This window comes from Sturnus vulgaris, chromosome 4 (assembly GCF_052056855.1).
Source record: "Sturnus vulgaris isolate bStuVul1 chromosome 4, bStuVul1.hap1, whole genome shotgun sequence".
NCBI classification, from domain to species: domain Eukaryota; kingdom Metazoa; phylum Chordata; class Aves; order Passeriformes; family Sturnidae; genus Sturnus; species Sturnus vulgaris.
The window spans coordinates 23,371,943-23,396,999 of record NC_142246.1 but is presented as its reverse complement, the minus strand read 5'-3'; the positions used below and the strand labels follow the sequence as shown (position 1 = coordinate 23,396,999).

The window sequence follows — 25,057 nt, the reverse complement described above, 5'->3', positions numbered from 1 at the left end:
AAATCAGTAAGAGGGTTTTTAGAGTCAAGTTTTCAGCAGCCTCCACTTAGACAAGTCTAATTATTGTATTATGGGACATCTTTGGGACTTTGAGGCTGCATTCTGGAGGCAGGTCAGCTGTGATGGATAAAGCTTAAAGAGGCCAGAGATTTAGTCTGGGTAATGTTTAAATTCAAAAAAGTCTTTACAGATGTATAATATCAATTGAGCCAGAGATAATGGAAACAATTACTTTCTGAGTTCTCTAAAAAACACTTCAGGTTATTTCCAAACTGAAACACTCAAGAACAGTCAGGAAATATTTCTAGTAAAAGCCAGAATACACCATTCATTCCATAGTCAAAGCTTTCTAACCACGGGGCAGATCAAAAATCACTTTGGGACTGATTATGCTCTCGGAAAGAAAAAAAAAACTAAAAAATCACAAGGTGAATGATGTTATATTTAAAAAACAATGAGCACAACAGAGAATTATATGATGCTTTTCCCCACCCCCATAAGTACAGAAGCTAAGTTTGCTTGCTTGATCACAGGTTTTAGTCCAATTAATGTGTCTGACGGCAAAATAACACATTATTTTTACAAACCAACACACTCAAACAGGCATAACAACCATGTAAATCCCCTGGTCCTCTCATTTTCAGTTTCACATCTACTCTCGTACTGTGCATGACTTGAGATTTTTCTTAATAAAGCAAGAACCATACCCTGAAGCACTGAATATGGAAATAAAGACCGAGTGTTTCAATAATCATGGCAGCTCCTTTTCCAAGAGGGAGACCACAGGTAGAACAAAGCTTCTTCCCGCTGACAGACCTAGGAGACAAACATGGCTGTAAGAACACAGCAACTAATGCAAAAATGAAGCCAAATATTTAGATAGGTTTATCAGGAGGGACAGAAGGGGAGGAAGGAGCACTGGAAGAGTTTACACAAATACAGATGGACCCTTCAGCCATGTTACTGAATCAACCTGCACATCTGCCTTCCAGATAAGCAGGCAAAGGGCTTAAAATGCTTAAATGCACAGCAGCTCAGACACATTTCCCTGCCAGTCTGCTGTGCTAGATCAAGGGAGATGTAAGCTTCTTAACAGAGGCCTGGATGACAGGGAACCATGCCTATGGATTCACAGAATCACAGAATGGTTAGGGTTGGAAGGGACCTTAAAGATTACATAGCTCCAACCCCCCTGCCATAGGCAGGGAATCTTCCACTGGATCAGGTTCTTCAGAGCCCCATCTAACCCGGCCTTTAACACCTTTAGGGATGGGGAGTCCACAGTCTCTCTGGGCAATCACCTCACCACTGTTATAGTAAAGGTTACTTAGACCTAGTCAATGCCACAGCAATTCACACAAATTACGTGAATCAGACTCTCAGCCCAGAAATTTTTCAATTTCTTTACAAATGGACTTGCTCACTGCAAGTCAGAAAACAGGGATGCTATTCTTGCACCCAGTCAAGATGGTGAAGTCAATAGTGACAGCATAAGTACAGTAGCACAGACCAGGCACTGGCTGACTCATTTCAGTCTGTGCTGCTGCAGCCACTTAATACTATAACTAGTCAGAGAAAACCTGAAATTGGACCTCCTCTTCTGCAATGCAGAAAATATTTCAATTTGCTCCTTCAGCAGTCCTGAAGGACTGTCTAGACCTCTCTCATAAATGCCAGAACTGATGCTTGGCCTAGTGAGATGAACCCGAGACCAAAAGGGATCCCCTGTTGTTCTGTGTCATCCAGGCTCTTTTCAGCCAGAGCTGAAACAGGAGAGAAACTTTGTGATACTTCATGAGTTTTGAAAAGACAATTTTATGGAATCCTACTTGGATAAGCAACTTTACAATCTCTTCCTTTAAGGTTTTGATGCAGCAACGTAATAAGTTACCAACAGAGAGATCTGGACTGCAGCATGACAAAAGAGTCATTGGGGGGGGGGGGGCGGGGAGGGCAAAGAGACACAGAGAAAGACAGACAGAAGCAGCAGAAAAACTCATCATGATTAGAAAATTGTCCTTGCTTCCAGCTCTTGAGCCTACCATGTACACAGGCAGCACAGACACATGACTCTCTTGTTGCTTCATTATCATAATTCCTTTTAGAATAACTTTGCTGAGTTTTTTTCTCTCCTCCTACAGCCTTAACCCTTCTGCTTCTATATTATTCCTGAGATCACCTTTGTTTTTACTTCTTCTCCACTATCAGAGTTACTGCAAGAGCAAGTTAAAATCTCATATCTTGGGAAATATTTAAGAATTTTCTAATGTTTTAGTGGAAAAATTAATTACATCTCATTTATTGTTTACAAGACTAAGATTTATTTCAGGAAAAGATCATGCATAAGATTCTCAGATCAGAATATAGCTGCTAAGTAATATGAAGCAGATAGCACAACTAATGACCTGTAGCAAGGAAATGATCTGCAATCCCACCAAAACTGCAGCTGTGATTAAAAAAACATAATAAATTGTTCATGTAAAAAATTTCCCAATAGTTTAATGTCAATGCAAGTGACATCAGAAGGAGGGCTTTGATCTGAAAAGTGAAGAACAATGTAATTTAAAGAGAAATAAACTTGCTGTGTTCTATGTTATATTAATTTACCCTATTTAATAAGCAAACTGATTTTAATATACTCCAAATTATCAGTGATTTAATCAGGCTACAGTTAACATTTATTTAGAGTTGGTACACATAAGTCATTGAAAGATGTACAGACTGCTTGAGAGAATCAAATCTTTAGGAGATTAGCATGACTGTGGGCAAATTTAAAATCAGCAAAAGAGCAAAATGCATTTCTAGTTTGGAAATGAAAGTAAAAAATTCTTTTAAAAATAAGCCAGCAAGTACCAATGTCTAGAACAGATCTTACTCCTCAGCATGTGACTATTCACAATGAAGATATCCTTTGCCTTAAGCACTCTGAGTTCACACTTTGACTGAGGTTTATACTGTCCCATTTCAATTTTAGTGAAAATTCAATGATCAAGCAGAGTTCTAGAGCTGCATTCTGAACTGTGTTATCTGAAAACACAACAGTATCATTGAAGCAGGGAAGAAATATGGGAGAGGGAGCTACATGTTTATCCCACGGACAGTTATGAATTGCAACGTTTAGCAGATTTAATAGTGCATCCACATAATGCTAATGTGATTTTCACTCTGGCACTTCACCAGCACCTACAAGATGTGTTTGGTCTGCAGAATTCTTTATTGACCTTTAGTACCTGTTGGGTGACTGACTTAGAGCAGCAGGAGAGCAGGGAGATGATGGCCCAGATCGGAAGTTCTCATGATAGCCAACCCTAATACACAGCAGAGAAGATGCATTACTACAGCAGAACAACAAATAAAAACAGGTTTTGTATGGAGAAATTCCAGTCAGTGAATTTCTGGATTTTTGGTTCTTTGCTCACTGCTGCTCATTCAGGTACCTCACAAGGAAATCAGCCATGTGGAGACTCCTGCCCACCCCACCAATCCATCGTAGCTCTCTCCATGATGAAGGAGGGTTCAGCCAAATCACACCACAGTAAAACACTGAGAGGTGGCTTATCTGGTTAATTTGTATCCATGCTACTCTGAAAGAGTTTGGTGAGCAAACCTATGGTTTTTGTTATCAGAAATCATAAGACTGATCCAAATTCTAACTGCTTAAAATGGTTTACAGATTAAATAGCTATTTTCTCAAACACGCACACAAGCAGTTTATAATGAGGAATAGGTAATCAAATCTCAATCTACATTAGTTTTGACTGGATACAGCCTTAATAGAGGTAACAGGTTCTGCAGAAGACTGTTTTCATATATGTGCTAACGAAAACAGATGTTCCTTTCTTGTTGCATAGCTTCTTTTTTGTAAATATTAGGCAAACAGATCCCTTATTTACCAAAAGAACTGGTTCAGTAAGGCTTGCACAAAAGAGCAGGCAAAGCAGCAAAGAAAAAAGACCTCACCAAAATTTACAAAAGAAAGAAAATACTACTCTATATATATCTTCTTTTAATGGGAGAAATCTTTAAAGGACTATAAAGTAGTAATCAATATGTGCTTGGAAGATAGGCAATTATGCTCTTGGATTCCAGCTTCATCGAGGCAGATATAACCTGACACTCTCACCCTCATATTTACCTGCTTAGTAGCTATAAATGTTTGTCTCAGGCACTTAAAACAAATTAAGCACATGAAAAGTTACACGGATATGCGCTAAAAGGGCTACAGAGAAAGAAGAGGGAGGCGTGCAGGGAATGTGCTCCCCCCTGAAATTAGTAACTGTGGTGCCTGTAATGAGAAACAAAGTAGATAAATGTTTGCAGCCTTGGTGGGAAAGCCAGACACGAAAGGTGTCTTCACACTGCAGGACTGATCAAACGCAAGCAATAAAGGATGCTGAGCAGGAATATAAGGGAGAACAGAGCAAGTAGGACTTCTCAATCTCTTCAGTAACCTTTGTATTCTCACCTCCTTGCTTCCCCTGTGGAGCTTGTTTGCTGTCCCACAGTCTGGCCCAGGAAAGGTCTTTGCCGAATGTCCTCTGGGCACTGTGGAGATCTCTTTGTCAGCAACTGCTGATTCCAGGAGACATCTACAGCAAGAGGTGGGAAAGACTCAGTATTTGAGGCAAAATGCTTTTGTCAATATTTATAGACCATCATAGAGTGTGGGCACACCTCAAAGGAGAGAGATGTACTGTTCCTTAAAACAAACTTCTCAGAAACCCCCCACAAAATCAGAGACAGGCTTTGCTACATCAGAGGACCTCTATGGAACATCCTTTTGCATTACCTTCACATACACACGATCTACCCTGCTGCTGAATGGATTTTTGAAAGGGGAACCAGAGACTGAAACTTCTATGGTGCTGGAGGATCTAAATTTCTCAACAGCAAGAGTTAAGGGGATGGAGGTATAGTCATTGCTCTCCATAAACCTATTGATGAACAGTAATTCCTTTGTAATTTTCTTCTGTGCTTCAGATGTCTCAGTGACAATAACAGCCTCAAAGCAAAAACCAGTGATCTGTGAGACGCCCAGGCAGCCAACCATTCCATCTTTGAGAAACAGGGCATTACCTGGACCCTGCAAGATGAATTTTGTGGCTCACAGGCTGAGGAGAAAACATCTGGTTTAGAGAATGAAAACTTTGCTGAGGCCTATGAAAGGCCTGTTACCTATTTTGATATCAAGACAATAAACTCGCATATCTGATTATTTAAGTGCTTAAGGAGGGAGAAAGGATGGGATGCTTTAAGAGACAAAAAAAGAGCTGTCAGAATACTTGCAGAGGACCAAGTTGTTGAAAAGAACCTAGAAAAACCCTGAAGCAGGGTTATTTAAACTGTCAGACCTGTTAAGTTTGCTTAATCACTACTAAAAACTCCCAAGGCTGTATTGTTGGATAATATATATTCTGCCTGCTTTCTTTCTTTCCTTCTTTCTTTCTTTGTGCAACTTTTATCAAAGCAATAATAATATGATGAAACTGAGACAAAGAAAGCAAACCTAAGTTTGATAGACTGAATTTGCATTTGGAGCAAGTAATAACGTTGAAAACATTTCTGTTCACAGACACTTCATTTTTTAGAATAATGAATTTTTATGCTGAACTGAAAACAGAAATCTACAACTTGATTTCAAAATTTGCTTTCACTTTCTGTCTTTAGTCCTACTTATTTACTTTCCACTGTTTGCTTTTATTAGATAGATAATAGAAATTCATGTATTTGCCTTTTTTTAGGGTGACTCTCATAACAGCAATGCTTTGGGGGAATTCCTTCCTTCAAAAACATCAATACTTATGGGAGCTAAAAAAATTAATTAACTTTAAATGTCATTAGACATTGCTAATGACAAAACTGAGGCTGGTGTTGCTTTAGGCTTGGCTTGAAAAGGTTACATATCACATGTAGTGATTTTTACTAGACTGAAATGGACATGAAGAAACTAATTTGCTATAAAAACACAAAATAAGTGTTGGAGAGATGCACTCTGTATCAAGATAAATCCTATATGTACATAAGATTATGCAAAAGATTTGAAGATAACCATTTTAACTGCTACTGTGAACATGCAGGCCTATAAACAAGATACCTGCTGCAGAAATTCAGAGATGACTCTGATGGAAACAAGAGTTTAAATTTCACCTTAACATATCTATCTTTCTAACACAAAATAATTTTTTTAGTCTGAGACATTCCAGTTTTGAAGATACTGTTAATTTCCAAAAACCTTTGAATTAGATTTCTGCCTGATTTCTATCTGGAGAAGAACACATGCATAGGAAGAGTCTTACTCTCATCCTGAGTCAGTGGCAGATTCAGTCTGGCAGGTGAGCTGTGCTCCATCGCTGGCACACAGTGCCCCTGTTCACTTCCTCCTTTCAAGATACCAGTCTCTGGGTATCCTGAGAGCACTTTGTTTCCACTGCCAATAAAAAAAAGTGGCATTTGTATAAATAAAGCCAGGAAAAATGTCACCTAGAATATAATGTAAAAAATCAGACATTTGAATATCAGTCTATTTTTTACAAAAAATATTTTTGTTATTGTGTCAATTTTGCAATGACAAAGCAATAGAAAACTTTAATGAATTAACAAGTTTGTCTCCAAATAGTCCAAGTCTTCATGCTTACCTCAAACTGCCACTTAGATGTACTGAAGATAATTTTGGATTTGTGGAAAAGGGCTTCTTTGACAGAAAAAAGTTTTTATCCATGTTCTCTATACACTGCCCAGCATAATCAGATGCCTCTTCTTTTTTGTGAAACCTGTTAATTAGCAGTTGAGCAAAGTCCAGGACTTTAAACACCACCTGGCAAGATTGGGTATGGCATTTCTGAGATAGCCAGGCAATTTCATGCAGGTTCAGAGTGAAAACAACTACCACTCCTTTAGTCCTTCAGATGGCTTGTGAAATGTACACAAGACACAGTGTAGTGATGTACACAGGTGTCTGAGCACAGATGTCTAAGGTCTGATCTGGTTGCTGTGACAGCCTCTTGGCAAAGCCATACAAGGAAAAGCCAAATCTTCTGATACACACAACTAGCACTGTGCACTGCCCCACGTGCATCGGTCTGTGGGGCCAGTGAATATTGATCAGGATATATTGTATCAAGGACACCAAGTGCTGATGTTCCAGCATCAATTGTGGGCACATGTGATACCCCAGAAACCAACAGAACACAAAGCTTCATGCAGTTATTAAATGCTTAGGGTCAATACATACCTCCTCTTTTCTTGCCAGAGTTCACTTTCCATGCTTTTCAGAGATGACATACTGTCCTGCTCCCAGAGCACCTTTTTCTGCTTTGCAACTTCATTTTGTTTACCCTCCCCTGGACAGCTGTTTGAATCAGTTGAGTTCTAGAAGACAGATGAAGAGGGAACAAGGAGCTCCCTTTGAATTTGGCATCAGCACACACATGGGAGAAGTACAGGCTGCCTCTAGATATATTGTGTTGACACACCTTTTTATCAAAAAGAGCATCTGACATTTATATAGCAGAACCATTTGGCCCTGGTAAGGCTAACTTTAGATTTAATTAAGACTTTAGCTGAAACAACAACTAGTTAGACTAAGTTGAGCATGAAATAAGTTAGGTACCAATTATGGGGCTAAGGACAGTAAATTAAAACTTTCCATTACATACTCTTTGGCAGAAATCCTTGAATTACTTTGAGAGTCTAGACAGTCTCCCATTGGACTTGTAAAGACTTTGTGAGTGACCAGCTTATTGTCACTGCCTGGGAGCAAAGCATTGCTCACATGCCCTGGGCATCCTCAAAGGCAACACCAGTACTGTGGAGGCCCATGGGCCTGCCACGGCTCCACCTGCAGCCTTGCCCTGCAGGGATGTCCCTTGAATGGGATGTCCCTTGAATGGGCTGTGATTAGCTTATCTCAACCCTCCTGGAAGGATGCTCCTTAGGTTGGCACACCTTTTTTATCATGGTTAGTTATTCCCGAAAAGCTTCTGTTATCCCACCATGCCCTAGTACCCATGTTAATCCTTTGTAACCCATTGGTCTTTCCCCCTTGGTACCACCCTTGCTTTCCCCCATAAAAAACCCAGTTTTCCCCCCAGTTCTTTAGGGAGCTGCCGTCCCTGGCTCCCTTCACAGAGCTGCTGGATAATAAAGGAATCTCTGTGGAATCTCCATACGACGCTCCTGTCTCTCTGTCCCTGAGTCAGCCTGGCATAGCCTTGCAAGCAGAGCTGAAATCACTGAGCTGATTACTTGTGGCCACTGCCACCACTTGCTGAGGTTTATCTGGTAGCTAGGAGACCTGCCAGAAGACCCCCTAGAAGGCTGTCCCTTGTGGGACTCTCTCTCTGGGAAGGCTGCTGGCTTCCTGGGTCTGGAGCATTGGATCTCCATGCACCACCTAGCAGCCAACACAGTACTACTTCCAAAGCAGAACAGGAGTGGTTCCTATCTGACTTGGGGAGCTTGAGTAAGCAATGCATGAGATCCTTCACTTCTGGGTGCAAGCAGGGTCCTGACTGGCATAAGCAATTCCACTAAGGAAGTTACTGCTACACAGCCATGTAGAAAATTTGCCATGGCTGATGCCCTGTTCTCACTCACAGGATGAGTGAGAACACGAGGGCAGGAAGAGTGAGAGGAGAACCAAATGATACAGTACTCCTAATCTTGAAGTTGAATGGAAAATGGCAGATGACTGGGTGCAGGTGCCTTAGGCAAGAGAAAATTATGTCTGTGAATCCCATATTTACTCAACCGTGCTCATACCTGGGGTGTCATTCTCTGATCTCTGCAAACACTAATCAGATGCTAGATGCATTGAATTAAACATTCTGTGCTGCATGAGTAAAAAAAAAACCAAGCATAGAGAGTTGTTTCGCTGCTTTCTAGGAGGGATGATGGGAGAGAAAAGGAGGAGAACTGGGGAGGTAGGATTCAGTCTCATCTGATATATATATATAAAGTACTATTTTACACTCAAAATTTTGGATTCAGGGAAACCACTCAAGATTTTGTTGGCTTTGGAAGATAATTAAAGTTTCACAGCACTGGTTAAAGAACAGAGGTGGCTGTAGAAAGAAAGTATCATTCTCTGCTCTAGTTGAAAATAGGATGGTAGAAGTTTGCTTGGGAATACAGCTATTCAGTTGTGAAAATCTGTAAGTTATAGCACTCCGAGATATCACCAGTTAGAAAAGGGACTCAGAGAATACTCTTACTCTTACTGCTCCCAGACTTTGACAGCCTTTAGCAAAGGATTAAGCTTTGCACTGAAGACAGCTTGCTCTTCAGTGCCTTACTACTCCATGAGAAACTCACCACTGTCTTGTTTCCTTCAGTGGTAGAGGAAGAAGATGAGAGGAGCTCAGCAGAGTTTGAAGAAACAATGAATGGAACTACAGTATCCTCAATTATCTTGCGTTCCTAAAGAAAGACGATCAGGAGACAGTGGCGGTTAAAAATACAGAATGTAAACTATGAGTTTATGAAACACATAAGAAAAACAAGATTTAGCTATGTGCCATATTTAGATGGTTAGATAAGAACTTATGGTACCAAGAATAATGGTAACACTTCAATTTTTAATTTTCTTCAAAGTTTTGCACTTCCATTCCTTTTACCACTGAGATGGAATTTCCGAAACAGAAAAGAATATTTCACTTGCATGGAACCACTGTTTCACAAAGCGCCAGTGTATTTAGTTTAATATAAAAGTATGAAATTACCCTTGGTAATGAGAAACTTATCCTGAATGCTGAAAAAAATTCTTGTTTAGACCACAAGTATGTACCTCAAGCACAGATGAGAAACCATCAATTTATATAATGCGTAGACAAACTTATAAATATTTTTCAGTTTCCTGCAATAATGACCCACATAAAACAGAAGAAAACCACTATCTTATAGATTGCTAATATTCCACAACTGCAAGCTTTGAATATCTGTGGATTTTATTTAAAGGCCAGTTACAAAATACGTCCATGATCAAACCCAAGGCAGAAAACAATTTCATCTGGAGTTCTACCAAGTCTAGGCACCAAGTATATGCCAAAATACACAGGGCTCTGCCCCCGCAGGGAAGTCTGAGCATGCCCAGACTTAGCTGTACTGACTCACCCAGACTTGCACAGCAATTAGACACCTCCACCTATGCGGAGGTGCTGAGGATACCTGTCCAAATATTTAAATATTTTTCCTCAACATCTATGGCAGTGTTTAAGAGAAACAATCCTCCTCAGAATTCAGCCTTGAAGAGGATTTTCATTAATTAATCTAGGTATGGGATGATTTTTTTGTTACATAAGTGGGTGCATTTAAATATATTAAAAAAACAACCAAAAAACAATTTCCTCCTCTGAGCCTTATACCTCCTCATAGTATCTACGCTCTTCCTCTTCAACTTCTCTCTGGGCCTTTTCCCATTCCTCTTTCAGCTTGCACTGCTCCTTCTGATACTTCTCCTGTACATGGATACAAATGCAGGTAAATTCAGAGCATTCAGTATTAAGCGTCAATTCTGTAGTATCTCCACAGCAAGAATGAATTTGCTAAGAGTGTTTTAATCAGAAATAGGATGAAATAAAAGAATAAAAATTAGAAAATCCACGGATGTAAAAAAAAAAGCTTTTTTGTCACTTTGCCCATTTTTTTCTAGGACTTACATTTAACACCTTCAAACTTCAAGGAATTTTTCACACATTAGAAGAAGTTTAATTTCTTAGAATTTTTAAAAACTGTGGTCAGAAATTAGGTTTATGCTCAAAAATTTTAATAATTCTTTGCTTATCTCACTGTATTAAGTTTCAAAAATGTTTCACAAATCCTGAAACACTGAGACAATGGTTGTACTTTAAAAACTTCAGCAAAGTAGAATATAAATAAGCAAGTTTTGCAGATACTGGTACTAATTTAAGAGATATGCCAATATGAATGATGAATAACTATGCAAGTTTAAAAGATAAATGAATAGTGTGTAAAGGTTTGAAGAGAGAAAGTTTATAACTAGCTAAATAGCTTATTTTCTTCCTTGAAAGGATGGTTTTTAAGAATTGTTTTCACAGAGTTTTGCACAAAAAATTATCTCAAAGAGGTGTTTAAAATTGTTTGCCAGAACTGGTTTGAATATGGAGAGGAATGGTGATTTCCATTTCCCTCTTACACCCGTTCCAATATCTGTTCAGATTGGTAACTACATCTGCCTAATCCAGAAGAGAAGCATTTACTATTGAGAGAGCACTCACATGTGCCAGAAAAATAATTATGATTATTTTACACCATTTTAAGAGGTGCAAAATTAGATGATCACAAGAAAGCATAGAGGTGCACAAGCTCTTCTTAAAGGATTAAAAAACCCCATTTTATTGTTCTCCATCCTTTGACAGTTGCTCTTCTGTTGCATGGAACAAAGATATGATTACTTTGGGATCAAAGCTAGTCACAGTTTCAAGAGACACTCCTGACTAACTGGGAAATTCAGGTTCTCATGTCCACTGCATTTCTTCCAACTAGGACACAAACATAGAACTTTTATTAGAGTTTACTCTACCACTAGGCAAAACTAATGGTTGTCTTGAAGATGTTTGCCTCTCTCACAAAACCCCCTCAAACCCAAGTCCTTTCATATCCAAATTTAGCTTGATATTTTCCAAGAAAAACCTGTGAACAAAGCAGAATTCCACAAAAAAGCTATTAAGACCATAATTTTAAAGAAGAGTTGCATAAGCATCAGAGTTAGCAAATTGTCAGTCTTGACAAAGAGGCTCCAAGTAAATAAGTGTTTTGCAGTCTGTGCTCAGCATAATTTAAATATAATTGAGAACCTACACATTTGGTTTAACTCTGCACTGGATTGCAAGACCAAGTTCTTCTGGTCTTTCCATGGAGTGGGGAAGGGAAGACATGAGAGTGCCTAAATCACAGAGAACGTGTGTGTGTGCTCATTTATCACTCAACTGCCACAGAATTTGCTCAAGCATCCACAGAGGATGTGGAAATCATGACACAAAATTCCCAACTTTTGTCCAAAGGGACAATTCAACAGCTGAACCACACAGTGGAAGACACACAGTTTCTTCCCTACCTGAAGCAAGCGTTCTTGCTCATGCTGCCACCTTTCCTGACGCTTTCGCTCTTCTTCTGGATCCCAGGCCCAAAAATTGAAACGCTTACATGAAGGAAAACCAAGCTATTAGACTGTGACACTGCACTTCACATGGCTACCAGAGAAAACTGCACTGGGCCTGATTAAGCCCTGCCAGTGATGTTACAATGGGAAATTGAGAACTAGATAAGGGTTCTGTCAGTTAGCAGACAATATCCTTGGCTTCACTGACACTTGGGATTGCCCATTTGTAGCCACATGATAAAAGAATCATTTGGTTTGCAAAGAAAGTCTTGGGAAACTTCAGCTGAAGGGGGGGAAAAGGTCTTAGAGAAAGCTCTAAGCATCACTGAACAGAGCCACCTCCAGGGACTCAAATTTAAAGAACATACATATTTTGCTTCTCTATAATCTTCTTTACAATATGAAAAGCAATTTTAGGTTGTAAAAAATATTCTCTCATTTTATGTCTGCCAACACAACAGCCTGTAGCCTTGCTTTGAATTTTTATCCATAATTAAATAAATCCTCAGATTTCACTAAGGATCCTATTACATGATATGTTTAAAATCCTTATAGTCAAGGGCAAGTTTAGATAGTTGCTGTCATATCCCTTTCCACTACAAGCAGTATTTGAATCTCATAGGAGGAGTATGTCTATTTCTATATTATAAACAGAATGTGAAATACTGTGTACTTCAGAGTAGAATTTGTGGTGTGTTGGGGTTTTTTGTTTCATTGAGGAAACAGTAGAATTGTGAAGTCCTTTCATTTCTATGCATTTAAAATACAATGGATAATTTAGAATTACATATTATTTAGAGATTGTGAAGCTTTAGTGGCTCCAGCAACCAAATACTGTATAGCTAGCTCCAGATAAGAGGAAAATGCATGAATTCCAGATACAGACAATGCCTTGATTTGAGTTGTACTTTTCCTCTCACATGCCCACGAGAAAAAATTCTCATACTGATTTAGGGATGTTACAAGACAGTTTGCATAAAAAATAATTTCTGCTAAACACAAATTGCTAAACCAAACAATAATATAAAAATGGTACTCACATTTGATTTATCACCAGTATCAGAATCAGCTATTAAAAAAACCCAGAACAATGAAAGATTAAATTTAACATAGCAAAATTTCGTCAACCTGTAAATAAATCTACATTGTATCTGTATAAGAGCTTCATGTTAGTTTCCTGTTTACTCCCACAACCAAATGCAAGGACTAATTGCAAACAAATAAATCAGAAGACCAGATTACACCCATCACCAACAAAACTACTGGGTATATAGGAGCACAATATTAACTAATATCAGGTTCTACTCTACCACTAGCTAATGCCGTCTACTTCTGGCCACAGATGTTAGCAGTGTTCAGACACTGAGTCTTACCTACCTTGATCTACTTTTCCCTTCATGATTCAGTGCAAGGAAGGAAAAAGTACAGCAATGCTAAAAGGATGGGACTACGCTATTCAAGAGCCACAGTTACGAAGAGAACCATTGCCATTTTCTATCCAAATGTCTTTGAAAATTAGACTGATTTAAAGAAACCAAGAAAAAGGTATTTATAGGCAAGGGATTTCTTTTGGGTGCCTGAAACCAGAGCATCACAACAATGTGCAACCCAACAGCTCTTTGTCAACTGTGCAGCAGGAATAGATTATTTTCTACGAAAGCAAGAGGTAGAACAAGTGCCCGTGATCATCAGCTGTCACCCCAGCCCCGTGTCCGAAGACACCTGTGGCTGGAGCAGCAGAAGGGCTGGAGCTGTTCTCGGCGCCGCATTTACCTGACTGCGAGAAAAACTGTGAGCGCCGCCAGTGGTTGCGGACCCTAAGGGGAACCACGGCCCCGCGGGGCGGCTCTGCAGGCAATGGCACGGAGACAAAACAAGAAACAGTGTGGTGAAAAGGTGATGACAGACTCAGGCCTGAGCCGCCTTGGCCACGAGAGGGATTTGTCTACAGTCGCTTTGGCCCACGGCAGCTAATTGACACCGGATCTGAAGATCACACGGACTGCCTGTATTTAAATGCTACTTTTGCAACATGGCACCTGAACTTACATGAGAGCTCTAGCACATGATGCAAGGGCAGCCACCCTTTCGAGTCTTTGCACGATGCTTCCATTAATTCTTATTGCAGATACAGGTTTTAAAGGATTTTGTGAGCCTTTAGGTGCTTTATATGCTGTGAACACTAGAGTGCAGCCAAGTGTTTCAGCGCCAGTCAGAAAAGTGACAGGACAAGAGACCTACAATCAGTTGCTTGATATTTGGTTTGATTTGCTTAACATAAAATTATACTATTCATAAAGTCTGCTTGGGTAGCACCTACCCACTAAAAAAAAAGTGAGAATTCCATTCCTTTTAGACAATCATAGAGTGGTTTGGGTTGGAATGAACCTTAAAGATCATCAAGTTTCAATTCCCCCTGCCATGGACTGGGACAGTTTCCACTGGATTGGATTGCTCAAAGCTCCATCCAGACTAGCTTTGAATGCTTCCAGGGATGGGATATCCCCAACTTCTCTATGAAACCCGTTCTAGTGCCTCACCACACTCATCGTAAAGAATTTCTTTCTAATATCTAATCTAAATCTACCTTCTTTCAGGTTAAAGTTTTTATTCCTTGTCCTATCACTACATGGCTTTGTAAAAAATCTCTCTTCAGTTTTTTTTCAAAGTGGATCACCTTCAGTAGTTTTAACCTTGAAAACATAAGGCTAATCACTATATTGTCTATAGGTTAACAACCTAGGAAGTTCTTATGGAGAAAAAAACCTCCGTTGATTTTTCTCTCTTTCTTCCACAATACCTACATATATGTATATTTAAAATAAATATAAAATCAAATATTATCATCTCAAGCAAAACTTTGTCATGAAGGCAAGGGAAAAAACGGGTTCTGCATTGCAAGAACGCAGAATGTTTTGGGCAGTGGTCAAATTTACAGATGTGGCCAGATATTTGTATTGTTCATCTACACAAGGAGCTCCACAAAAGCAGCTGAGTGCAGAATTTATCTCCAGAAATTTTTATCGTGAGATAAAGCCAATCACTGAGTCATTTTCATCTATGAGCAGCAATACGTAATACTCATTGACATAATACAGCTTTTACTGCCAGGCCAGGTAAATGCAAGATAGGGCTCTCCCTCTGCTGTGTCAAATTTCTGCTGTTGTGTTTAAGAGGAATAGCCAGAAGAGTCCTTTTCATCACTGAAGCCACACTACCAATATCAGTCAATGAAACTAGAAAATAAATGTTTTAGCTCCAAAACCGTCCAAGTCATGGATTAGGCCTATCTCCCTGAACACCACATGCCCATATTTAACTACTGTCTGCTGAGTTTTCCAAAAGCTTTTTTCTCACCTTGCAGACCAGAGTTATGCAGAGTAACTTGGCTGGTTTCGGGTAGTTTCTTTAAAAATGGCAGCACTACACTCCCCTTTTCTTCCAGGGCTTTTGCTTTAATCACCTGTTCAGACATTTGGGAGCAGAAAACAGAATTAAAAAGCAACAGGTTCAATCAAAGGCTTAAACTCTTTCTACTTATTTTCCGAAAAAATATTTTCAAAGATGAAGCCTCTATCTCCAGAATGCCAACAGGGAGTTGCAGTACTGAAGTCCTGTAAGTAATTGGTTTCCTGTGGGCATTCACACTGCCCAGCACAACAAAGTCAGTCCTCTAACAGCATCTAACAAACCAACATCTAACTAACCCAAAAGAGCAGTATGGTCACAACTTATTGTCACCTCTGCCATCATCAGCACTTGTTCAGCACTTCAAGAGGGCTAAGAGGATAATTCCATTGTCTACACCTTCTGGATACTCTGCCCTATCAACAGGTGGTGGGACTGGGGTTTGTAGGTAAAGTTCTCATTTCTAGTCTCATCAGGTTACAGGTTCAAATGCTCAACAGCAGAACTGTTGAGTTCCTTTTGAGGGAGAACTCTCTGATGACTGCAGGATTTGGCAGTTGACTCTGTCCTTCAGGGACATGTTTTGAATGAAAGCCTGAAGTGATGTTTTATGGAGAAAAACAACAATTTGCACAATAAACACTTCTATGTAAGATCTTTCTCCTTTTTTCCAAATTTTTTTTGTTTGTTTGGGGTGGTTTTGGTTTTTTTTTCTTTGTTTTGTTTGTTTTCCACTCCCTCTTTTTCTTGCCTGTACATACCTCTTGTGTAGGAGGGAGTTCTGCTTCCTTCTGTTGCTCTATTTCAGCTTTCTTCACGTCTTTCTTGCTTGAAGCAGTTTCCTCTGAAGGGACAGGACTAGGAAGAAATCTCTTCACAACAGGGCTGGCACAAGTTGCAGTTGACTTGAATTGCTTTTGATCTAAATCTAATCCACATATATAAGAGAGAATGTTGCAAGGTTAAGGTATTTTTTCAAATAAAATACACCTATTTCTTACAGTCCAATTTCTTACTGGATATACTGTGGGCACATTCACTGGATGTTTTGAAAAAAAAACAGGAAAAAATTATCTCTCAGAGAAGACAAGACTCAAAGAATGAAATTCACCTATCAAAATTTATGTGCTTACACTTGACTTGGGCATCATGGGGCATTCTTCATGGTCAACAAAAACAGAGAAGAAGTCCTTGGGAAAGAGTCACACAAACTTTTATTTCAGACACTCCTCTGGCTGAGATGAGCTGTAACCTACAATGGGCCTACTGAACTAAGACAGCTTTACTGAAGTTGTGTGGTGAATCCTACCCTAAGATGTTACAAAGATAAGTAGCTATATGACATGGTTTGTGTCAGCACTGGAGAATATTTGCCTATTTTCACTAAACCTACCACTTCCACTGACAATCAGTTAAGCATCAGACAACAAACTGCTAAAAGGAAGCATTAGACTGGGATAACCTAGTTGTCTTCTAATTCTTAAAGAAACCCAACTAGCTGATGCTGGTTTCTGGGACAAGATACTAGAAACACACAGGTCTACAGCTGACTGTGACAGCTGAACTGCTGATGGCTGATACCACCACTAGAAGCAGAGCAGTCGCCAGCACCTCAGGCACTGAATAAGCACCTAAACATCTGTCCAACCTCCTAAAGCAAAAACTTCAGATCCTGTCCCTTTTCCAACCACAGCAGCATTGGCAGCTTCTGAATATACCTCTCTGATAGGCTGGGAGAGTAAGCTAAGAAAGAGAAGCAGCCTATTGCTCCACTAAGACTGTGGACACAAGCAGAGACAAGAGCTGCTGCTGCCAAGGCAATGCACCCTCCTCTGGAGCCATTCCCCCATCATTAGTAGCACAGGGGCCACAGCATGGAAGTGTCTGGCTTTTACTGAACAGCAGAGGAAGTTGCTTACAAGAAGTGCACAGAGTTTGGACCCCATCTATCCCTCCAAAGCAGACATAATGAAAACTCCATGTTACTTTATAATTTTGATTTTTGCAATGCTGTCTCAGTTTTCCTTGCCAGATGATGTTAAAATTTGCTGTCAATACTTGAGATTTAGCATTTCTGACAGCTGGGGACCTGAAGCCAAGATGGCTTTGTGATTTGTAGACACCACCAGCTCATCACTGTTGACTCTTGGGAGAAGAATTTGGTCATTTCATTACAAGACTGCACCTTCTACATTACCTGTCAGATGCAATTCAAAATTTAACTATGTACTTTGGCATCTAGGAGCCAAAGTAATTAAGGCAGCTAATGAGCCCTTGCTAACAGCTCATGTGCTTCTAATCTTTGGGGAATGGTACCTCATTGATGTTTGAGGGCAAAGCTCAATTGTTTAAGTCATATTTATCCCAAACAAATAGGAGCATTATGCTTACATACCAACGACAACCAGAGATCTCATTTATACACCTACTTGACATAGTACTTTTTACTTACCCATACCAAGCTGAACTTTGATAGACCCATTTTAAAAAATGAACAAAAAAATACCATGAACTTAGTATAAAAGCATACAGAAAATAAAGTACCTACTCAAAGACAGTGTTTCAGAAACACACTTTTGAGGAAAACAGCTTAAAATTCTACTAGCAAATTCCTTTCCCCAGATTAGGAATCATGCATAAAGACTTTAAGGCAGAAAATTAGGAGTCTGCACAATACTGTCCATTTAAAGCCCGTAAGGGGACTCAAGTGCCCCTTCTTACTCTTTCTCCCCATTCGTTAATGTCTTTGGAGGAAAAAATGTGTCAAACAGAAACTGTTACTGACTGGGAGCTTCTGCCTTTTTTACTTTCTGGTTACAGCATGCTGTGGCACCGGCTTTTCACTTGCGCAAATGGCCAAGTGGACAACTCAGGTATGTCCCTTCAATCACAGAATGACAGAACAGCTCAGGCTGGAAGGGACCTCAACAGACCATCTAGTCCTTCCTTCTGTGGGAAAGGGAGCCTCGAGGAGATTATCTATCCCCCTGTCCAGCTGCACCCAAAAAACCTCCTGCCACAGGGGCTCTAACACATCCCCTGGAAGGTTGCTACAGCGAATGACTGTTCTGACGACATACAATTTCATTTTGTGTCAAGATTACTGACATTTGCAGCATTTCTAATGAGCCTTGTTGGTGCTGCTGGTGATGCTCCTAGCAGATTCCTGCCACAGGCTGTGCCTCAATCTGGGCCCAAAAGAGGAAGGGCAAGGGCAGGGGCGAGGGCAGCAGCACACCCACCTGGGGATGGGCACTCCAGGGGAGCAGGTGCCTCACTGCTGGGGCTGGGCTCGGCTTGCAGGCTGTCAGCTCCATCCAATTCCACCGGGGAGGCCTGGAGAGAGGAACACAGCACGGAGTGAGTATGGTGGAAATAAAAGTATGTGCTAGTTCCTCAAGGCAGTGCTTGCTGCTCCTTTGTAGTGTGTTTGAACCACATCAGTGTGGAGCTCAGCAGGGCGTTGGGGAGAATGTTTCAGAGCAATATGTGCCCGTTTGGGCATTGAATGGCCGTGCTTTAATCTCCTTTTCAAATCGCTCATCACCAGGCATTAATGTGGTTGGTTTGGAATAGCTCCTACAAGCTTTGAAAACTGTAGGATATCTTGGATTGTGTTAGCTGGAGATAAGCATACATTTCACCCCTAGTTTCCCCTTCCAGAATAACACAAAAACATATGCATTAGTGAATAGATAGCACATACTAGGGTTTGGAAAGTGGCAAAGTAATTAAATACTTCCTTTATTTCACGGTTGTCTAAACAATCTGTTATCTGAAGGGAAAAGCCAGAGTCGGTATTAGAAGCAATGGAATACTTGAAACACTATTAAGAGGCGACTGAAAAAATATGGTGAGACTGTATTAAGCCAATATTTTAAATGCCTTTGAAAAGCAAGTTTCCTGACCTGGACAAGGCTGTTGCAGAGTTAAAACCACACAGTCAAAACAAGGGTAACACTTCAGCTTATCTATTCAGCAGCTTCCACCATACACCTGCATTTCCAAAAGGCAAATCAAGAAAAATCTGCAGCAAAGCTATCAGCCATTGCTGATAGCTAGTGCTTCTAATGCATCCAAGATCTAGAAAATGGCACATTCAATGGAGGAAAATAAACGATGCAGACTACTTTTAGAAATAAAAAGTAACATATTTCAGAAATAGCCTATTGTAGACTCTCTTTCCTGTCCTCCTCCCACTCCTCCATCTTCTTAATAGCTGCGAAGGAGGAAATCTGATGAAATTTCCTCTTTTCTGCAGGCAGGAATCAGACCTCCACCTTCTGTATGGATCCTGTTTCCTATTCCTGCAGACACACATGAGCCTATAGCCCCTTATCTGAATGAGCCCCATGAAAAGCAGACCTGGGCTCTCACAGCTCTATAATTGGAGACATATGCTGGCAATGCCAACAGGATGTCAACACCTGTGGGCACACCACAGAGCTCCAGGGAACTTTACTTCTGGCAAAGCTTTTGAATCCCTGCCTTGTCTCCTCCCTGGAGGGAGACATGCTCTCAAGAAGGGCAGGAACATGTCTAGGAAGATGCCCTGCAAGGAAATGGTGCAGACTGGTATGGAGCCATGGCTAGGGCCAGGGACCCAGGCAAGCCCAGCAGGCAGCCAGCAGTGCTGGGAACAGGAGAAGGGGCCTGCAGCTGCCAAGGGCTGTGCTGTGCTGCCACTTCTCAGCAGGACAGGCGCCAGATCACAGCCACAGTCTCTAGAAGTGGCAGCGCTTGCTGGGGCTGGCTGCCTGCCATCCTCGCCACTGCCGCCACTTTCCAGGGCACCCTCACCTCTGGCATCCTCAGCCTCTGCCTCAGACAAGACATGGAGACACATCTCCCACCTGCCTAAAAGCAGCTCTTGAACTGGATGAGGCAGAAAGTGAAATAAGAGTCTCTAAAGAGGTAACATGGAAAGTTTCAGGACTTCCTCCCTACCACATCCACCTGTGAACGCAGCTATACCAAGAGTGAAGAAAGCACAGATCTCTCCCTCCATGTCTCACACACTCTCAGGATGGATGGTCAGTGGACATGAGGCACAGGCCCAGCCCCAGTGACATGCTCCAAAGACTGCAAGTCCTGTACCCCAGAGGTTTATCTCTTGCCACTTAGTTGCTCTTTTCCTTCATATAACCCACCTCTCTCTCCCCACTTCATCTGGACACCAGCCTGGTGTGTCACTGAGAGTTTTCATTGCAAAAGCCCCAGCAGAATTCTGCTGCAATTAAAGAAAATTTCCCCTTCAGCCTCAGTTCTGGCTCCTGTAAAAACAGTGGCCGGGGAGAAGCTACAGGAAATCCTTCCCAACCTTGCTTAAAGCAGAAATAAGCATTTCTTTTCTGCATGAGGACAGGCTGGCCAGTGCAACAGGTTCGCCATACAGGTCGTGCCATATTTGTCCTCAAAGGTTTTCAGGATTTGAATGATCAAGCCCTTAGTGACCTGTTCTGGTCTCATCTGATCCTGTTTTAAGCAGCAGATTCAGCTAGAGATCTACAACCTGAATTATTCTATGTCATTCTACAACCTACAAAACTCTGTTAAGCCTATACAAAAGGCTATTATTGAGAGCTCAGGATTTGCCCTAAACAAGGTAGTTTTCACAGGAAAAAACAGGAGGATCCACACCCACTGGTCCAAACCACAAACCTTCCAAAGAAATTGTTGTAGATTCAATTATTAATATTTAGATTGATAACAATTTGGTAAAATAATGGAATTCACCCTCCACTCTCAAAAAGGAGGTGTCCAAATTGAAAAATTGAAATAAATAAATACCTTCAACCTTAATTTCAGCCTCAGGGGTTTTAAAGCTATAAACTGTAATATTCCCAGGGCCAATAGAGGAAGTGTTAAACTGTTATACCTAAGGTCAGTTGCTGATGTCAGCTGCTGCTGGAGAAAGAGCACAGCCACAATGGCCTCCCAGAGGAGCTAAAATTCAGTGTTGCTCAGTGAATGTTGCAGTGATGCATGATGCACAGACACAATGCACTTGTATGACCTCTGGAACCTAAACACAGTGCTGTCATGCAGCTGTCCTGCACAAGCACAATAACTAAACCTACCCATAACCTATATTCAGGAGGTTGAACTAGGTATAGATATAAATGTTATTTATAGAAAAAAAGAGCTACTACTTGCTGCAGGAAAATTGACTTTCCAATGGCATGCTGCAGAAGTTTTGTTCCTGCTCACGAGACTTGACTCTTTCTCCTCCCTCTGCTGAGCAATTAAATGCTAGTGACATACAGCTAAAAATATAAAACTCATTAATAACTAATTTATAAAAAAATTAAGTCAACTTCACTGGGGAACTCTCTTATTTCCACTAAATTTAATTCTATTTATAATATCAAGTTAATGCACTATTATCTAGTATTTTATCCATAGGTATATGATACACCTAAGAAAATTCTTGTGCTGATACAATTGATAAAATATCTTTTCTACTGCAGGCTATCATGCTTCACATTTCATAAATATTTGTAATCAAATGATGATGTTATCACTGAACTTAAAAAAAGGCTTAAAAACATTTCATTACACCTGTAATTTGGACTGTATTTTGACTGAAAGACTCACTAACCTAGTGAGTGACATTTCTGAGGTGCTTCAGATCTTTGAGGAGATCTCATGCCTTAGGATGAAGACTGAGGTAGCCTCTCAGCACCCTTGTGTCATATGTTTGTGTGGGCAGAGGTCTCTTGCTGCAGGGCACAGAGCCATTCCAAACACAGGAATGCTGCAGGTGCCTGTGAGGGAAGGTCACACAACACCAGCACAGGCAATGAAGCCTTCAAGAGGAGCATGAAAAACCTCAGTGCATGGGGGCTGTGATTATCTCTGCCCACACATAAGGCTGGTGTTGAGACTGTCCTATTAAAACTTCTAAAAACTTAAGAATGCTGTCTACTTGGATAGGTGCTTTTATTACCCCATGCATCTGGATGTCCAGGAATTAAAGCAAGCTTCCCCATTTATGATTTAGCCTTAATTCATGATGGAAAGTTAAATATTGTGATGGCAGCTGTGGTTATGAGCACATCAGTAGAGAGGACAAAGCAACACTGGTGTTCTCCTAAACAAAGTATCCATTTAACAAAGACACAAGCACACAAGCACAAGCATATAGTGTTCCCAAACACCTATTAGGCATGAAAATTAATTAGTTCAGTTTTTGCAGACAGGATTTTAATCACATAAACTAGGATATCAGTCCAAGTATTTTTTTAGGATCGTACAAGCCAGAAATGGCCATATTGGCTACTGCTGTGGCTGAATTTTACACCCTTAATAAAACCCTAAAAATGTAATAATGAGAAATACCTAACACACAGAGTATCACAACTTCTACAAGAATACAAACTCCAAAGGAAGTTAGAGTAGAACTTTATTAATCCTTTTTGTAAATTAAATCGGAACATAGCTCAGTTAACACTGCTTGCACACAAAATCATGTGAAATATTGTTATTGCGCTTTCTATGAAAACAGGACAAAACAAGATGTCTAGAATCAGTGAGAATGCAGAAATATCAGAAAGAATCAGATTAAAACTACAATTTAAATTCTGTAAAACCATTCAGGAATGAAATTGATTGCAACATCAATAGCCACATGTAGAAATTGTCTGACAAATCACAAAACTTCTGTGATTCGAATTCTATACAAATCATTGAGTTCAAAATTTTTGTACAAAAATTTCCTCATCAAAATTAATGTTGGCAGCTGACATGAGTGGTAATGATGGCATAACCCTGGGCAGCCACAGCTTAGTTTCTTGCATGCTATGCCAGATATAGTACTACAGCCAGAACACTGCTTCAACAGCTTAAATCATCTGCCAGCTACATAATGCTATACTCAGGCCAGCTATTTACAACAAAAGATTAGGGTAATCAGTAACTGACGGAGAAGTCTTGAAAATGTTGCAAGAAAGTGTGAAGTATTCCTGATAGTCATTGGAGTTATTACTGCTCAATTGAGTTGTAAAATTAGCTTCTTTCACTGGCAGACACGGAAACATACATGGCTGTCTGAAGGACAGGAGACAGGCATGTCATGTTCGTAACCAAATGCTGAGCAGAGTTCCCTTCTAGCTGCTTTGAAGCTTTGCTGCTTGCACTTTTTATCCTACACCTTTTTCCCTTCAGGTAGCCCAGCCCTCCATGCGTCTTTTCATGTGTGGTTCAAGGCAAAGCTGTCAATCTGGAACAGACAGACTTACTCTACGAGTGTTTCTCATAATGAATCAAAGAACAAAGACTTGTCTTACCGGATATGTACAAACCAGGATTTCAGCCCTGCTCTCCTGTATCTTGGCCAACAATCCTCAACCACAAGAAAGCTTATACTTTAATCTCAGTTCAATCAGTGAAGTTTTCAACATGAAGGAGAGTGTTACTTGGATACAGAAAACAAGTGCATTTTGTGCCAAGCGTGCAGTGAGTAGAAATGGACAAGTTTAAGCTAGAGAAAAATTAAAAGAAAGCTGTCTCTCTCCACCACCATCACCTCACCCTGATCTTTTTTAGGTTGCTGCCTGTATCTTTTTTTTTGCTTGATCAGAGCAAGGTTATAATTAGCGCTATAAGAAGCCAATAATTTCTAAGTGCTCAAATAAAGATTGGTTAAAATATAGCGATGTTACTTACTTACTGACAAATTAAGTCCCCTACACTAAAATCTGCACAAAAACTGTTCTAAAACAAAATATTTACTTTGCCGACTTCTGATTCAAAGAGCTAGCGAATACAACTTCTCAGCATTTGTAATGTCCACTGCTATTCTGTACAATGGGAAGAAAACACAGCCTAAATGGCTGACAGGTAGGACCAGGATGAGGAGATTATTTTCACGTTATTGCTGGTATTGCCACTGGTTGATCAGTCTTCAGACTTGTGCTCCAGTTTTTCCAACTGCATTGAGAGGTATAGGTACACTTTACCACCACTCCTCTCAGCACCACATTGCTCCATAAACACCAGTGGGATATTTTCCTCCTGTTTGTAGGCCAAGTTTATCCTCTTTAGACTTTAATAACAGGCAAAATTTCATAAGCTACTTTAAGCTAAGTCTCTTGCAAAATCATTTATACACTACCTATACCCTACCTAATCTAACGATACTCTAGAGATATAAGTATATTTTTGATAATATTTTTCTTTACTGTCCTGCCTACCTGCTGCAGTTTCTGCAACTCATTTCACAGCAAATTCAGGCAGGATGTACATATGTTTCCCAGTCAGTTCCAGTCAATTGCTAAACATTATTTGATTCACATATAGATGGGGTCCTTCTCTTGTCAAAAAGACAACTGACACTGAGGTCTCACCCACAGGAAATTATCTCTGCACTTCCCAAATTCCCCAAAAGCCTCAATAGTATTAGTGTTTTAAGTGGTGCAACTTAAATAAACTTCAGGCCAAAAGCACTGTTGGAGTACAGTTGCACAGCATCTTCCCCTGTTGCAGACAATGCCTAAGGGCAGCTAGACAGACTCAAACTAGGACTACAGA

At 40.3% G+C, this 25,057-nt stretch overlaps 1 protein-coding gene across 1 annotated transcript in view; it reads right to left on the bottom strand.

The window, feature by feature from the left end:
• The window catches only part of LIMCH1 (LIM and calponin homology domains 1), a 173,113-nt gene that overhangs the window by 3,500 nt on the left and 144,556 nt on the right, over positions 1–25,057 (bottom strand). Inside the window, exons 21-33 of the mRNA XM_088163311.1 lie at positions 18,769–18,862; positions 16,288–16,454; positions 15,476–15,581; positions 13,892–13,966; positions 13,159–13,187; positions 12,074–12,157; positions 10,362–10,454; positions 9,313–9,417; positions 7,232–7,368; positions 6,297–6,427; positions 4,466–4,589; positions 3,231–3,308; positions 708–816 (exon numbers count right to left, since the gene is read on the bottom strand). Coding sequence (XP_088019437.1) covers positions 708–816; positions 3,231–3,308; positions 4,466–4,589; positions 6,297–6,427; positions 7,232–7,368; positions 9,313–9,417; positions 10,362–10,454; positions 12,074–12,157; positions 13,159–13,187; positions 13,892–13,966; positions 15,476–15,581; positions 16,288–16,454; positions 18,769–18,862 — 1,332 coding nt within the window. The remainder of the gene's footprint in view (positions 1–707; positions 817–3,230; positions 3,309–4,465; positions 4,590–6,296; positions 6,428–7,231; positions 7,369–9,312; positions 9,418–10,361; positions 10,455–12,073; positions 12,158–13,158; positions 13,188–13,891; positions 13,967–15,475; positions 15,582–16,287; positions 16,455–18,768; positions 18,863–25,057) is intronic.